Source organism: Bombus bifarius, unplaced genomic scaffold (genome assembly GCF_011952205.1).
Source record: "Bombus bifarius isolate JDL3187 unplaced genomic scaffold, Bbif_JDL3187 scf7180000007986, whole genome shotgun sequence".
NCBI lineage: Eukaryota > Metazoa > Arthropoda > Insecta > Hymenoptera > Apidae > Bombus > Bombus bifarius.
The window spans coordinates 1,538,795-1,554,954 of record NW_022884368.1 but is presented as its reverse complement, the minus strand read 5'-3'; the positions used below and the strand labels follow the sequence as shown (position 1 = coordinate 1,554,954).

Here is a 16,160-nt window from a genome sequence, read left to right as displayed (position 1 = left end):
ATTCATTATGCGCGACTAATTGTTTTTATTATTCATTTAATGGTAATATTCATAGATGGATTCCGACATATCCGCGTACACGTACGAGCGAACCTTGATGATGGAGCAGAGGAACCAGATGCTGCGGGAGTTGCGGCTGAACAAGAAGGAGTCCCTAGGAGTGGTAAGTGACGAGATCGCGAAACCGATGAACAACCATAAGCAAAAAAAAAAAAAAAAAATGCAATGTGTATATGTAGTATAAGATCTGCCTATATGTGTATATATATATTACGATTACTGATCGGTATGTGTCTGTTTGTTGCGTGCTCGTCACGGATAAGGTGCAGACATTGGTGGACTTCAACGAGGTACCCGCTGAAGAAAATTTACCTCTGGTTTGTCAGAAAATTCCCGGAGTTCCTTCGTCTGTTTATCCCCTTTATATTTGTGTCTACTATGACCAAGACACACACGAGTGTCATCCACGAATCCTCGTTTCCAACTTTCGTAACAAAAAAGAAAATCACATTTCACTTTTGATCGATTTCATTCGCATTGACCAACTTACACATGTACATACGCCATACATACAAAAGCGATAATATAACGTTCGACTCGAATTAACTCACTTCCATATCGAGAAAATGAACTCTTGGAGGTGACGTAGGAATCGGCGCTCCAGAATATACACGATTCCTCGCCGGTTAATCGATCGAATTATAATATTATATCTGCCTGTCTATCTCTTTTTCTCTGACTCGCAACGTTTTGATTTGGAATACTGCTGCAATGGATCCCTCCACCAGTTTGCTTTCTTGCTTCTCATGACTACGTTTTACAACCGTCTCCGGGCCTCCTGAGAACCTCCAAATGTTTCAGCTTTTGATTGGCACGTTCATAGCCCAGAATGCTTCCATTTAGCGATCGTTCATTTAGTCAGATCATTATAGAGTGCTTTGATGCTAGAGTTAGTCGTCTTTTCCGACACACTTTGACTGTCTCCTGCTACTCGGGACATGGTAGTTGGTCGCAGATTCGTTGATACTTGATCAACGTGATACAGGTACAGGCGATCGTGGACCATCACCACAATGTTGACGTGAAGATTGCCACCAAGGTGAGATTCCAGGAGCCTGGAAGCCAAAATCCAAACGCGGTGGACGAGGCGCAGGAGAAACTGGTGCAAGAGACGGAGGCGAGTAAAGAGGGAGAGCCAGGAGAAGTTAACGAAACCGGAGAGGAAGCCAAGGAGGTCAACGAGGAGGAAGCGAAATTAATTGGTGGATCGCCGAAACAGGAGAACAAGGATAACACGGAAAACACGGAGAAAGAAGCAAAAGAAAACGAGGAGAAGAAAACTGATAGCCCGGAGTCTAAGAAACCTGCAATTACACCGTGAGTAATCACGATATAACGACTCGTTAAATCCAATAGAGATTCTCTGTTGAAAAAATGGTTGATGATGACTTCAGGGACGAGGGCAACGTAAGACGTATGCACACTTCCATCAAACTGAACGAGGTGATCGTAAAGAAGAGCAAAAACGCTCAGTTAGTCATCCTGAATCTTCCTGGACCACCAAGGGACACCTCAGTGGAACGTGAATCAAACTGTATCCTTTCTATATTTGACACTTGAATAACAGATGCTTCTTGCCTCTCTGTTGTTCCTGCTCTTTCTTTCTTTCTTTTAATTTCCTTAATGAACGCACCATAGACATGGAATTCCTAGAGGTTCTTACCGAAGGTCTGGAGAGGGTGCTGATGGTGCGTGGTGGCGGACGAGAGGTTATCACCATCTACTCGTGAACTAGACCGGCTGCAATCGAAGTAATCGCCTCGCGACAGCGGAAATCTAGTTTAATTCTGAAAGACCTAAACTACTTCACCCTACGGAACACGTTGCTCTTGTGCCATTGTCTGAGCAGTCACTTGCGTTGCGCGTTGTGAACACACATTCATACACACACACACACAGTAATAGCCCGGCTAATCGGATGAAAAGTACTGGATACAGATCAACGACGCTGTTTCCGCGGATACCAAACCGGGCACCAACGTACCCGCTTCGAGAACGTTAGTTGTTATACGGTAAAGAATAGAAAAGAAACTGACCCTCGACGAGAAGGCCAAAAGTGACATGCCAAAGGATAAGATAAATTCCTTCGAATGAATTTCACGCGTAAACTAGGAAACGTAGGATCTATCTTATTTTACACTCGTCCCTTTTCTCGATGAGGCTAGAGACTTTAAAATACAAAAAGTGGTTTTTATCCGTGTCACACGTGTTACACGTGCGACCACCCAACAGACAGTTAGCACAGAGGGCTGCACACAGAGCATACTTCGACCTTGTCATTATACAATCGGATTCTCAAAACAGTGTTTCAGAGAGGAAAGATAGAAAAACAAAGCGGAGCGTATTTTTACGTCGCTAAGACAACGTTTCGATCTTCAATCGACGGAAACCAAGGAAATCGAAAGGGAAATACGGAAGGTCGAATCAAAGAAGAGACAGATACGTCTCGAGAATAAAGAAACAAAAGTATAATTCACTACGATACGACTCCGACGATTATATTCCCATTTGAAACTGAAATCAAAATTTTTGGTCCGAGGCTAAGATCGAAGCATCTACGAAAACCACTGCCAGAATACTTTCTAAATGCTTCGCGTTTAACCAAAGACGCGAGAGGCTCATTTTTCTACACGCATTGTCGTTATAGAGAGTATAATAGATATGTATAATTCTACTGCTTATAGATGAACTTAGGGTAGCCTAGGATAGCGCGGTGAAGTACGCCGACGAGCAGTGGCGCCTGCGTTTGCGCGAATATCCGCGCGCGTTTTGCGCCTACGTGGCGAAAGTTAGGACGAACGTTGCCAGCGTTGAACGATTTTATGCGGACGCAGAACTGAAAATGTATCTGAAAATGTGACAAAGAGAATGTGGCAAATCCATATCTTAATTAATGAAATAAATATTATTGAAATTAACCACACTATTGTCAAAGAAATAGTAACAAATTTTTGACGTATAAAGAAAAGTACGTCACTGCCAGAAAAAAAAAAAGAATATTCTCCAAACTGTTATTTAAGATTGTGTACAAGTATCAATGGTAACGAGATCGATGCAGAAAAAGAAGTTCAGACTTTCGGTGTGTTAGAAACAAAGTATAGTGCTAAGGTATTCTTGAAATTACTAATTTATATCACTTAACATCGATACGACGTCAGGATTCTAATAGCAATACGAGTTCACAGTTTACTTAAAATTACGAATCCGTATCACTACATCGCTATGAAACATAGATCTACTTACGATTAAAGAATTCTAACGCTAAATGTCCTAAGGAAAGTATATATATATACATATATATACATTATATATATCTATATATAATATATATATATATATCGCGAAATCTTTTTCGAGTTATTAATTCGCATTCTTCGTATCGATATTAACACGAGGAATTAGCAATAGTAGTACTATCCATAGAGTTGAAGTTTCTTAATGTACTACAAAGAAAAAAAAAAAATATTCCGCGAAAGTCTTAAGACATACTAATCTATCATAGATGATCGATGTAACATCAGTGATTGATCTATAGCACTAGAATCCAAACTTTAAATGATAAAACGGATCTATTAAATGCATCGGTAAACCTAAAACGTTAGCAATAAATTGCTAGCACAAGGACGCACAATGTGAGCATCAATGTGAAGAAAAAATTTCTCTTTTCATTCATCGTTTTATATATAATACATATCTATACATATATATGTATGTATATATATGTATATATATGTATATATTTCACTATACTAAATCTGAAAACTGTTCGGCACCTCGACGTTGCGTCCCCATAAAAGTTCAAACCGTAGCGTTTACTTCCAACTAGCGCCGCGAACGACAAACGGAGGAAACACGGCGAGTATTCACGCATCTCCTACCTACAGGACTGAAATTCGTTCTTTCCATTGTACTTCTCAACCTCTTGCGCGTTGAAATCTTCGTCTACGTTCGCGTTTACACTGTCCAAGGCCTACCGGTTCGATTCACGGCTCTAGTACGTCTATGTAAGTATGTAAAGGGAGTGCATTCGTGCGTGCGCGTCTTACGCGTGTAACCATCACGGTGATAACCTTAAAAAGAAGAACGCGTTCACGGTATCGCCTGCATAGAGTCACAGAATGAACGAACGGTGAATGCCAAAAATAAATGAGTCACATTTTTCGCGAGGATCTTTAACCGACTTTCATCAAAGGATAGCGTGTAGCGTTGTAATCTGTCGCATTTAAGTGTCGTGTGCATGTCACATTTCATACGCGGCGCGAAATTCTGCCGTATCTCATTTTTAGATAGGCACTATCTATGTATATGTATATATATACATATATATATATATACACATGAATATAAATATACTTATATGTACATGACGTATAGTTTATCTACAAAATAAGAGAAAGAAAAAGTTGACGAACAAAAATCTTTTAAAAAAAGAGTGGAGTAATCACGTTCGAGCGTGCAACTTTTACTATGCTCGTCAATACACACTATGTCTACTTAATTGAAAGCCGCAGACAAATCGCGGTTCCGGATGATGTTAATCGAAACAAGAGAGTCGAGCACTCGACGAACCTTCATAATCACTTACAGTCGGCTAGGACACAATGCATGGAAGTTATACTGTTCTTTTCTTCGTTCGTTACGTTTGACGCTGTACAAGTATTTTAAAGAATGAATTGAGGATTTTCGTATTCATGTAATCGGATAACGAGGAATATGATAGCGTCCTACGAGTTTTTATTTCATTAATATGAACGACATATGTAATCTTATTGGTTGACTGTTGCAGCCTACTGCATCGATCTGATAATCCATAAAATCGTATTCACCAGCAAATGAATTTATTGTTAGAATGGGACCGAAATGACCGAGATTTTTTTATTGTCCATTCTTAAGCCTGAACTAGTTTTTGAAACATTTTGTATACAGACTCAAATATAAAGTCGTCGAAAGAAACATAAAGATTTAAGAAAAAAATGGAACAAGCGAAATTACCAGGCCTATATCTAATATGTAAAAGATTTAGAGAACCAAATTAGATACGTTAATTGTACGAGAGCGTCACGTGTAAAAATGAAATACGTTTCTTTATCTACCTCATCGTCAACATGCGTTGAATCAAGTGAGAAAGAAAAAAAGAAGCAGTTCCAAGAACCAATAGGACTGTTTCCAATTGCGATGAAGAAAAGAAAGAAAAAGTGGATAGTCCATAGCCGATGGACGAGAAAAGACGGCGAAGGTTCGTGAGACGCTCCCTCTGTCTCTATGTATCGTCCACAATGTTGTGACATGTACTTTCTAATTTTAATACGTTACTCACTTGTCGATTACCATATATTTTATGTGTACTTGCCTATCTGATAGGCATCGGCACCGCATAGTTTATACGAGACGTGTTGACTATGAGAAAAGTTTATCGCGAGAGTAGAGAATGGAAGTCAAAGAAAGATAATAACAGTGAAAGAGGAGGAGAATTATAAGAGAGAAAAAGGGAGATAAACGGTAAACGTGTTGTATATAAATAGGGGTAGACTTCAGGAGAAAGAGAAAGCGAAAAATGAAAAAGTGATTGGTATGGATCTAAGAGACATGGTTCAAATAGAAATAGAAAGAAAACAAGAGAGAAGAGAAACATCTTTTTCATAGATCAAACAGTATTGCAGCGTATTCTGCTGTCGCTTTAATATTTTACTATGTTGTATTTACTGGAAAATGCACAATTGACCATATGGACACGGACATACATATGTACACGTTACGTAAGCATAAGAAGAGAAAGAAAATATTAAGGAAGGAAGAATATATATATTATATATATGGAAAAGAAGTATATGGATATATATATAAACCTGCGAGCTTGGCATTTGTCGGAGATTTATCGTGTGTCGTTGTAGCGATGCGGTTCGTTGTGAACGGGCCCCGCGTCTGGTTTAAATCACCTCTAGGCTGTGAGATGCGAGCTAAGCAGCAGAGAAACTTGCTCGAGACCTCAATCATATGTGTCAAATCAAGCGTCAGATACTATATACATACGTATATACTTTTAAATCTTAATATCTCGTTTAAAAAAAAGGGGAAAAAAGAAAAAAAATACACCGAATCTAGCCCTCTTAAAGAAAAAAAGAAACCAAAGTCTACTCTCGCTCGTGGCGACACCACTTAGTTTTTTCTCCTCACATACACAACATACACACACATGCGTATACACATACATACACAAATTTAGAGTTCGAGTTACAAGAAGCGAAAAAAACAAACATTAAGAAAAAGAGAAAAAGAAGAAAAAGATGTATAAAAGCGTAAGAGAGGAACTGCGTGCTTCCGATACACGAAGCGGAAGTTACACGTTAGCCGTTGAAGAGCAAATGACAAAGGAAAGAGAGGATATGGAAGAGGGAAAGAGAGTGCGAGATGGTGCATTATAAAATGAATATATGTATATATAGATATGCACATATACAGATTCTATACATATGTGTATATATGTATATATGTATATAGGAAAGAAATATAAGATATATTTGTAGATACAAACACTTTAGCCATCTGGTTAGCATATGTAATAGAGTCAATACTGTGAAAAAAATTACCTATAACTTTACCCCCTATACCCTTTTAGATTATAGACGACGATGAGTACTTGTAATTAACTTATGGAAGATGAAATATAATGAATGAAGGAACTATATCTGCGATCAGATCGATTCAATAAATAAACGACATACACCTATTCAGTGTTTACTATCTTTCTTGCATAAATCATTTTCCGAATCATTCCTTTCTCTTTTTTTTTTTTTGAAAACTTAAATTCTCTATCAGATAAAATATGTCTATTATTATCTGTTCTTGGTTTCTGAAAGACGTAAATCTTTTAATTTTTAAATACCAACTACAGACTAAAACTTTCGATACAATAAAATATAGTGCAACGTGTTTCTTGTTTTAAATCCTTGAAATATTCTTAAACGGTAAACTTTTTTATGTATAGTTGAGCAAAGTTTTTGAACATATTTATTTTTCTTTCCTTATCTTTCTTAACTAGTAACTTTGTACGCTTCTGTCACTATATCGCGTTTAGTGATTTTCCAAGTTCTTTACCTATCTAGTGACATTTCACGTTGTAGCGATCATTGCCCTAGTGACATTGAATTTACGCATTGGAGATTGTGCTTTAGCAAAGGTGTATGAACGATCGATATGCCTATCTATCTTTGAACTATGTAATCGTACAGGCCATACGTGTTTATAGATGTTTCAATGGTTGACAGCTGTCAATTGCACATAGGTTGGTAGTGAGTCACGACATTGGCAGTGGAACTAGGTGAAGACTACTCACCTCGACAGGTGACTAATACCTTAAGAATTGCTCTTTGTTTCCTATTGAAGTTGTGTTATCATCTTATTGCGCACGCACTTGCTCGTAGTTAATAGCGGTTCATGCCTTGTGACTTTCCCTTAGACAAACTTAATCAAGCACTCGCTTTTTGGCCTCCAAATATCGTGCTGGTCCAACATAGGTATCGCACATCATCACCTACTCTTTTGTTCAAATGTCCAGGTATTTTTTGTAAGAGCCCTTTTTTAATTCTTTTTGCGCAGTTTTTTATAATCGCCTATCAGCATCAAGTCAAGTTCAATTTTGCTACTTTATTTCCCAGCGATATAACCGGCATGGCGTCCAGCTCCGTCAGCCAGGAGGATTTTGACAATGACTTCGAGCTAACATCCAGGAGGTCTAGGATCAGAACTGCAAGGGCACGGGTCGTTCCACCCAGGGCAGGAGACTCATCTTCCATAAACTTTCAAAGTAACGATATATGTTCATTGTTTTGTTACTTTGTGCTCTACGATGCTTTATATTCAATTGCCTTTGTTCGTAGAGGGTGCACAGAATGTAGAAGAATCTCAAGGTGTGTGTGACACGAGTTCAAACAGTGTGCTTCCACCTGAACATGAGAATCAACAGAATAAACCAATAATGAGGAAACAGGACAAACGAGTGACTGGCCGGTGAGTAAATAAAAGGGTCGTCGTTTAAGTAAGGTATTCGTGGGAAGAAGTTTTCGCTAAGCACAAGTGTCTTCTAAATACGACTAAGTAGATCTAGCATAGAGTTTGCGCGGTTTGTTAACAATTTCTGGATCTGGTTCTAGTGTCTTTAGTGTCGTATCCTGTTTGCACAGGCCAACGCACATAAACAAGGGAAAGCAGCAACGCGATCGACGGAAGCTTCGAGAGAAGAGACGAAGTACCGGAGTAGTACATTTGCCATCAACGGAGGTTTGTCACTGTTTCCAGTCACGTTAAGGACCCAAAATCTTAATGACTTCTCGCGGCAATATCCCGGATTTTAAAATAAGGATTTCTCTTGCACCTATACTCATCTGATAAAAATCTTTTAATCATTTCTGTATCTTGCATGACAAATTTAGAGCTGTTTTACTTATATTCGTTACAAAGGATCCTTTGATCAATTATTTTGAATCGATACCTGAGATGAATATTTTAGTTCGTCTGCAAAAGAATTTGTTTTTCAAACGTATATTTGGTGTTCTCGATTTCTGTGGGAAATGTCTTGCGCGAATGTATCTTTCTAGATCATACTAGACACACACGGAATGTATGACAAAGTAGTATTGCACTTAGAAACTGCTTACCGCGTTCTTCTAGCGTTAATCGCGTTTGGCCGCGAGCGTTAACGGATATTGGTAAAAGTTTTGTGTGCAAACCCGTTCATACTCCGCAATGTAATTTCGTTAGCCACTTAATTCTACAGAGTACAGGAGGTAGTACAGGAGAAGATGAAGAAGATCTTAGTGGCACTTGTCTTGAAACTAAACACAACACACACCACAATGAGTTCCTAGATCATGAACTCATAGAAGTAAGTGCGTGTGATTTTCACTTCTTAAGAAAGATATTTCGTTATTTATTTCGAACACGGTCAAAAGTCGATCGTATGTAAACGAGACTACCTATGTATGTCAAACTACGCATGTTTCAGGAACGGACAGCAAAAATGTTTACTCAAAGGCGAAACAAAAGGTATAAAACACTGAGATATCTTATTACGGTAGTAAACTATATATAGTGCTTTAGTGAAATTTAGTAGTCATTTGTAATAAACTGCTACTGCTTTTTAGGCATTACCGTACTTCCTACAGGTCATGTATAAATAGGCACAGTTGGTAAGTGCTACTGTACGTGACTATGTACAATTAGGCACGACCTGTACGAAGTACGGTAGAGCTAGTAGATTCTTTTAAAAACGAGCCTGCGTATTGTAACGAGTACCGTAAGTCCTTTGTACACATTTTTTACAACGATCTAGAAATAATAAGAATCGCGTAATGTCTCACTGATCTCATACTAATCGTATTTCATGTTACACTAAAGCGTCAACTAATTAACTCGAAAAAAGTACAAATATAGGGTAAACGATATATATAATTGTCATCAAACATTACGATATTAAGGGTCGTGCCTAATATAATATCATAGACAGTCCAATACCGTGTATAATCACGTACGTTCACTAATATATCAAAATTACCCATTTAATTTTAGCCACTCCGATTTGGAGGCAGATGACGAGGAATTCGATTCCTTGAATCAGTCTGACAGTGTCAATCAGTCAGATCATGGAAATCACGAGCCACAAGCTTCCGTAAACACCGTCAATCAACCAAGACTGTCTACGCCAACAGGAGATAATCCACACGAAGTATTTTTTCTTTTTTTTATTGGAATATTTCATCTAACAAATAAAACTGTTTAAAACTTCTGTTTAAAACTTTCAGTTGATAGAACGAGCGCAAGAAGAAAATAGAAGGTTGCTGTCTCTCCTGGAGGATCGGGATCACAAGATAATGACCCTTGAAGCTCGGCTGCTTCAACAGCAGCACGAAATGACCATAGAAAGGGAACGGCTTCGTGAAGAGAATGCCGCGTTAATCCGTGCTATGGCAGCCCTGGCGAGTAATTAACTCTCCTATTCGCGAAACAGTCCGATCTATCAATTCTATAGCCGATTCTCAAGAACTTGCGGATCACCAATTAAGAAAAGCTATATATATATATGTATAGACACATATACATATACATATATGCCGATAGTTTGTAAGTAATTGTGAATTTACTTGTTAATAATAGCTGAGGAGATTGCGAAGCGATTTTAAAAAGAGAAACGATTATCTGTTACTGATTTACGCTGTTAAAGAATCAGGGTAAGTTACGCAGTATAAACATAAAATCGCAGTATCAACTATAATCATTCTTGCAGCAAGCAATAGATCGTCGAGTACGAACAAGTAATTATATTTATCCGCTTCACTGGTAGTGCTTCATTTACGGGAATTTTTCTTTCGTAGCGGAAAGAGACAAGCTATTTTGCGCGTTCGCATAGAATCGATATCTAATCTTGAACGATAAGTTCGAGCAAATATGTTTTTTCGCGATGTAACAACCCAACGGAATAAAAGGTGCTCCGATTTGTTATGTCATTGATTTTAAAGCAGAGAATGTGCAAAGTAAATATTGGAAATTTTATGTCTGAAAATACTTAAGACTCTTAGAGTATCGTTTTTGCGTAGTATTTATTATAACTTGAGTTATACGTTGTCTGTTTTATACTCGAATGGATCTATTGGTAACGTAGTTACTCCACGTAAGACTTTTTACCTATGAAAAATGTTTGCTTCGTCGCGCAATTATATTGGCGTAATGGTAGTACAAGGGCGTAATACAAACCTCTATAAAATTAGGCGCGATCTGTGCAGAACGTGTAAATAAAACAGCACAAAGCTGGCAATTCCTTATCGATTACCTATGCATTTAATTCGAAGAAACGATAGGTTTTTCGCATTTCCAGCCACCGATAGAACGAAACAGAACGAAACATAACGAACAGGGGTATGAGAAAACGAAGAAGCAGCAAACAAGTTCAGTATGACCCCTAAAATTGCTATTGCTATTGCTATTATTATTAGCTATACCGTTACAATCTAATATTTACATACCTACAGCGAAACGTAACTATATAATATTTAGAAAGCAGGAGACTGAGAATGCGAGTACATTGTGCATGTGAGCGAACAGAATCGAGAGAAAGTAATAAGATCGAATTTGTATTTACACACTTGATCGTGTGCACAATCATATTTTTCTCTGTCAAGACGCCGTGCCGAATAACAAGGAAAAAAACAACACGAAGAGAACGTGTTTACTTATTAAGTTTATCGTGCATATTTTTCAATTTGTTTCGGTAGTCGATTGGAATATTATTTCGATTCCTTCTTGAAAATGCATGTAGAGAAGAATACTCGGTCTAAGAAGATTAACCGATTCCATCGCGAGAATTTGGAAACTTTATTATATTCGAAATTCGATATTTTCTGTCTAAATAAACATTTTCTTAATAACTGTATCTTTTATATCACATCTGTCCATTATAGATAGAATCCTGCTGCTCTTCCATTCTTTTGTTACTCCATTGTTAATGTACTGAAAGAATATCTCGATAAAGCGTGCGGTTTATACTTTTATTCATAAAATAACTAAATTTTGATATGATACAATAGTTGTCCTCGCGTATCCACAATTACTTTAGGCTATATTTATATAACTGTACATTGAAAAACAAAAAAGGTATCCGATCGTACGGCGATGTTTCCGCAAAAAAATTGTCAACTCGGTGCAGCATCTACTAAACCATCCCAAGAAATGTGTGTACGCGAACCTTAACACGTTTATACCGATGTAGAAGGACACGAGCAATAAAAGGGTAAATCGATCTACGATAAATAGTAATTGTTAAGGGTTCGGTTCTCGCGCAAAGTAGAACTGCATAAGCAAGAGTCCAAATTATGAGCGGCAAGATGGTGTTAGGAACTTGTTCGACCGCCTGACATTAGTTACTACTAGTAGTTCTATCTTCCAAGCTATCTTAATTACGATAGAGTGGTGTAATGTGACAAGGCCGTCTAGCAACCTTACGACTCTCTGCTTTTACCAGTTCCAGTACAAAATTACACCGAGCATTAATTTTATCACCACACGACAACTACAGCTATCTATCGTAAATCGACATACATTTTATTGTCAAAGTTCTTCCACAACCTAGTAAACGTTACATATGTATCGTACATTCTCACGACGCAACAGGTACTACGGCCGTAGCTTTCTGCTTCTCTCTTTCTATCGAATATAACTCTCTTTTTATTTATTACATGACGTTGATCGGTCTCTCTCTCTCTCTCTCTATGCGAATCCCTTCGTGATCGCTCGTGTGTCTTTGCTCGGTGAATATTTACAATATTATTCGCTAATGCTTTTTACAAGTTCTACATGAAGCCTAACGGCGCCCAACTATTATAGGAGATGCGAACAGAAATTGTTCCCTTCGAATGTGACATCGTTCTTCGCGATCTACAAGAAACGGAAAAAAAGGAAAAGAAAAAGGAAAGAATACAAGGCGACATTTCTTTGATATGTACCGTTTCCTCGAGAGAATTTGAAGGAACTTGCTCTGCCTCGTTATGCTATACATACACACACACATATACATATATAATATATCGATATAACGTGAACATATATGTATGACGCGAACCTATATATTTTACTTTTCACGCACAGCAGGTCTCTTTTTCTCTTGTCGAGCTTTTATTGTCAACAGTTTGAGTCTCTCTAACGTAGAAAGGCATATCGGTTAAGCGACTTTTTTTTTTTTTGAACAGCTGCTCGGTTTGATTTAACAGCGGCGATTGTCGTGTCGTACAGTTATTTTGTACACGTTTCGTATATTTTATTTCTTTACGTTTAATCAACGTCCTATGTAGGCCGTTGCTCGAGGTATTTCGACGATTAAAGCGAACTGCGCGCACGATTGTTTTAGTTTCCCGGTGATTACGCCGAATGATCGATATTCACTCCGCCGATTCTTAAGAAGGAAATGAGGATCGCCCGTTTTGCGATTTCAGACAGCAGCGATTAGAAGTTAAGATATACACGCGTCTCTAACGACGCGTGCCACGCGAGGAAATACGCTTTTCCTTTCTCATAATACTTTTACCGCTAACACAGACCAAGTTCTTAGTCGAGAAATTTCACTTCGTGCGGCACAATTCGCCTGGGACTGCACGCACATCGATATCAAACAATCTTCGAATACAACGATCCTGTCCGATTAAAATGAAATACGATTGCTTGAACCGTCGTGCTTCACCGCCAACAACATCCGTTTAATCCATTTTTAACTTCTGTCGTTATTTAGATTAGCGATTCGTTTGGAAACGTTCGTGTCGCGCAACAAGTAATTCGACGAATCTTGACGAAAGAGCAAAACGGAGGAATTTTCGAGCGATGCATATTATTTGAATTCGATGTTTGTTCAGCGAGCAGAACGGTCTAAAGTATCTTCGATCCGCACGTCGTCGTGCGCTAACATTTACTTGTTACGTACGAAATCGAGAAATGCTAGTAATTTTGGTTACTACGTAAAACTTCAACCGGAAGGTTGAAACTCGTCGAATCCGAACTAAAAATCCGTGTGGTGGCATGTTAATTACGCTTTTAAAATCGCATGTTTGTCCCTCGAGTTGTCGACGTCGTTCTTATATTATCTTAATTAGTTGGCGGGGGATATTTGAACTTTCTCCCTCTCTCTCGCTCTCTCTTTCGCACCTTACATATCATCAACATCATCATTATCATAATTATCATCAGTTACATCCCAACAAACGACTAGATCACGATGGTTGGATCTCAACCAGATCCTTAAATGCTACGGAGCTCGTGGTTAAGCTAATTTCGGTTAACGATATATTATTTTATCAAATATAAACCACTTCGCTATCGAATAAAGTAATATTACGAATACAGAGATACAAATAGGCAAAAGGCAAAAACGCAAACATAGTTATTATTGATCTCAATTGACGTACATTCATCCCACCTTTTTAACTGTTCGTTTACGCACGCGCGTCTGTCTCTCCATGGCAAAGAGATAATTCCGCAAGATAGCCCGGACGCAATTGCTCGATGCTTCTTCGATAGAATTGAACGCAACACACCCGAAAACAGAAGGATCGCGGCCAATTAAATTAAACGAGAAGACTTCACATTTAAAAAAAAAAAAAAAAAAAGAAAAAGAAACAAAAAGATAAAATCGGTTTCGTAAATTACAAACGCGTAGGTCTTTCCAAGAAAAGTGGAATATCGTGTATCATCGTGTTAAAATCAAATGTACATACTCTCGCTACTGCAATCGACTACGCAAGAAACAAAAAAATATTCGCGACGATTTCCTCCGACGAACGCGCTTCTTACCACGTATATATTTTGTACCAATAAAAACTACGGAACACTGTCGCGTAAGTACACCGCGTACGAAACGTCCCTCTATACTTTCCTCTTCTTTCGCGCATAAATAACTCGCAACGCGGACGAGCTCGCGTCGTTGACAAACGTATACGGTAAGAAACTCGTTCATTAGACGTACACAAAGTTGGTCCTCCGGTTTCAGAATGGAGGGCGACGCGTACACGACGCCGCCGATCTTCTTACTTTTGTTTCGCATCTTCCTTCGCCATTCGAAAGTCAACAACGCGTTCTCTCTTTCTCTCTCTATCTCTCTCTCTCTCTCTCTCTCTTTCTGTTTTAGAACCACTTCATTTTCCAGTAAATAAGTTACTCGATAATAGACATAAAGTGTCTCTCTGTAAATCAGCCTTTCCCGTTTCTAGGGCCGATCGCCAAGGCACGTGTAGCAAGGTATGCTATCCGAGTTCTTCGCACGTGTGTGTGAAACAGGAAGAACGATGACTCCGGTTCGTTTAACGGATATACGTGTACGATATGTGTAGAGTGTGTCTTTCGACCGCGTCCTTGGGTGCGAAACGTCAAGACAGCCTCGCAATCCGCGCGTGGGCTCTTTTTCTTCTTTCTCCGCTGGGACCCGATCGTTACACCAGAGAATCTCGGGTGATGCTCTCGCTTGATGAGTTCGCTCAGCTCAAACGCTGCAACCGGAAGTAACTTCTTCGCTGTTCGGTTGATGAGACCAACGACACTGGTGACAACTCTTCGGTTCTTCCGGGGCTGCAGCCACCCCACCGGACGCCCTTAAACCCTGTTCGAGCTCCAACAATTGTCCCATAAAGTTCAGATTAGGGCTAATGATAGGTCGCGCATTCTTCACAAGCTTGTACGCCTCCACCATAGACAAACCCTTGTGTCGCATTATGTACGCGATGGCGATCGTAGCACTGCGCGACACTCCCGCTTGACAGTGCACTAACACGCTGCTTCCGGCTTTCCGGGCTTCCTCTGTAAGGGAGAAATAAAGGTACGGTTACTCTCAAGTGTTTCTCCAGGGTTGCAAGGTCGTTCGTAATAATTAGATCGGATAAGGAAGTATTAAAATGTAATTCGAATTGGCTGCTGCGTTGTTGCAGCTCGTTTCGAACGTACAGCGTCGTCTCGACGAAAATGCTCTCGAGTTACTCTTCACGTGCCTTCGTAAATCGTGAACACGCCATGTGTCAGCAGTTTTATTTCTTTTCGTACGTAACGAACAACATTTAGATGTTGGACAACTGTTAAAATTCTCTGCTAGTTAGTCTTGCTCTCTACTTTTGCTAAATCAACAAACTTATAGAACTAGTGAAACGATTCGACGAAAGATGGAGCGGCGACGTTCAACGACAATAGAGCGATTCTACTCTGACCCTACTTGTTTCGAGAAAGAGAAACCCAGAATCCGACGGTCACCGACGAGAGTCAGTTTACGTCATTCGGAATTTCTAGGAGACAGTTTACGAGCGGAGAGCAATGGTCCATCGGAGGCCGCGTCGAACGACTCGGGGATCGCATCGTTGTAAAACATCCGAACAAAACCAGCCGTGTAACCCAAACAGGCGATTCGGTTACGTAATGCGGGCAACGCTATCGTATCGCCAATGAGTCATGGCGACGCGCGCCCGTATCTTACGTGACGTACTAGTCGACGTTGCTGCCATCGGTTGGAGGGAAGAAGAGAGAGCATGAGAGTTGCCACAAGTGCACGTGCGCAAGCACGAGGATTTCGCGACATCTGTACGGAA

At 39.3% G+C, this 16,160-nt stretch overlaps 3 protein-coding genes across 19 annotated transcripts in view; 2 read left to right on the top strand and 1 right to left on the bottom strand.

Annotated features, from left to right (window-relative positions):
• The window catches only part of LOC117204986 (solute carrier family 12 member 4), a 97,410-nt gene extending 93,887 nt beyond the window's left edge, over positions 1–3,523 (top strand). For 5 of the 7 annotated variants that reach the window (XM_033442951.1, XM_033442957.1, XM_033442955.1 and 2 more), the window contains 5 exons: positions 56–163; positions 324–377; positions 1,046–1,377; positions 1,455–1,594; positions 1,699–3,523. In XM_033442951.1, coding sequence (XP_033298842.1) covers positions 56–163; positions 324–377; positions 1,046–1,377; positions 1,455–1,594; positions 1,699–1,790 — 726 coding nt within the window. In that variant the 3' untranslated portion in view covers positions 1,791–3,523. The remainder of the gene's footprint in view (positions 1–55; positions 164–323; positions 378–1,045; positions 1,378–1,454; positions 1,595–1,698) is intronic. The other 2 variants (XM_033442952.1, XM_033442953.1) reach the window with 2 other exon arrangements.
• A 3,691-nt stretch (positions 3,524–7,214) lies between these two features.
• On the top strand, positions 7,215–11,482 carry LOC117204990 (PRKC apoptosis WT1 regulator protein-like). Of its 7 annotated transcripts, XM_033442969.1 has the most exons (11): positions 7,215–7,237; positions 7,307–7,401; positions 7,517–7,624; positions 7,716–7,864; positions 7,938–8,067; positions 8,241–8,337; positions 8,834–8,941; positions 9,062–9,102; positions 9,201–9,245; positions 9,625–9,781; positions 9,858–11,482. In XM_033442969.1, exons 3-11 carry the CDS (start codon positions 7,608–7,610, stop codon positions 10,041–10,043), a joined length of 930 nt encoding a protein of 309 aa, XP_033298860.1. In that variant the 5' UTR covers positions 7,215–7,237; positions 7,307–7,401; positions 7,517–7,607; the 3' UTR covers positions 10,044–11,482. The 7 variants fall into 7 exon arrangements, with proteins under 7 accessions (XP_033298860.1, XP_033298864.1, XP_033298865.1 ...); XM_033442973.1 differs by lacking the exon at positions 7,517–7,624 and having other exon boundaries at positions 7,219–7,237; XM_033442974.1 differs by lacking the exon at positions 7,215–7,237 and having other exon boundaries at positions 7,247–7,401; positions 7,517–7,574.
• Positions 11,483–11,576: 94 nt separating this feature from the next.
• The window catches only part of LOC117204989 (dual specificity protein phosphatase 10), a 60,684-nt gene continuing 56,100 nt past the window's right edge, over positions 11,577–16,160 (bottom strand). For 3 of the 5 annotated variants that reach the window (XM_033442963.1, XM_033442964.1, XM_033442967.1), the window contains one exon: positions 11,577–15,384. In XM_033442963.1, coding sequence (XP_033298854.1) covers positions 15,071–15,384 — 314 coding nt within the window. In that variant the 3' untranslated portion in view covers positions 11,577–15,070. The remainder of the gene's footprint in view (positions 15,385–16,160) is intronic. The other 2 variants (XM_033442966.1, XM_033442965.1) reach the window with 1 other exon arrangement.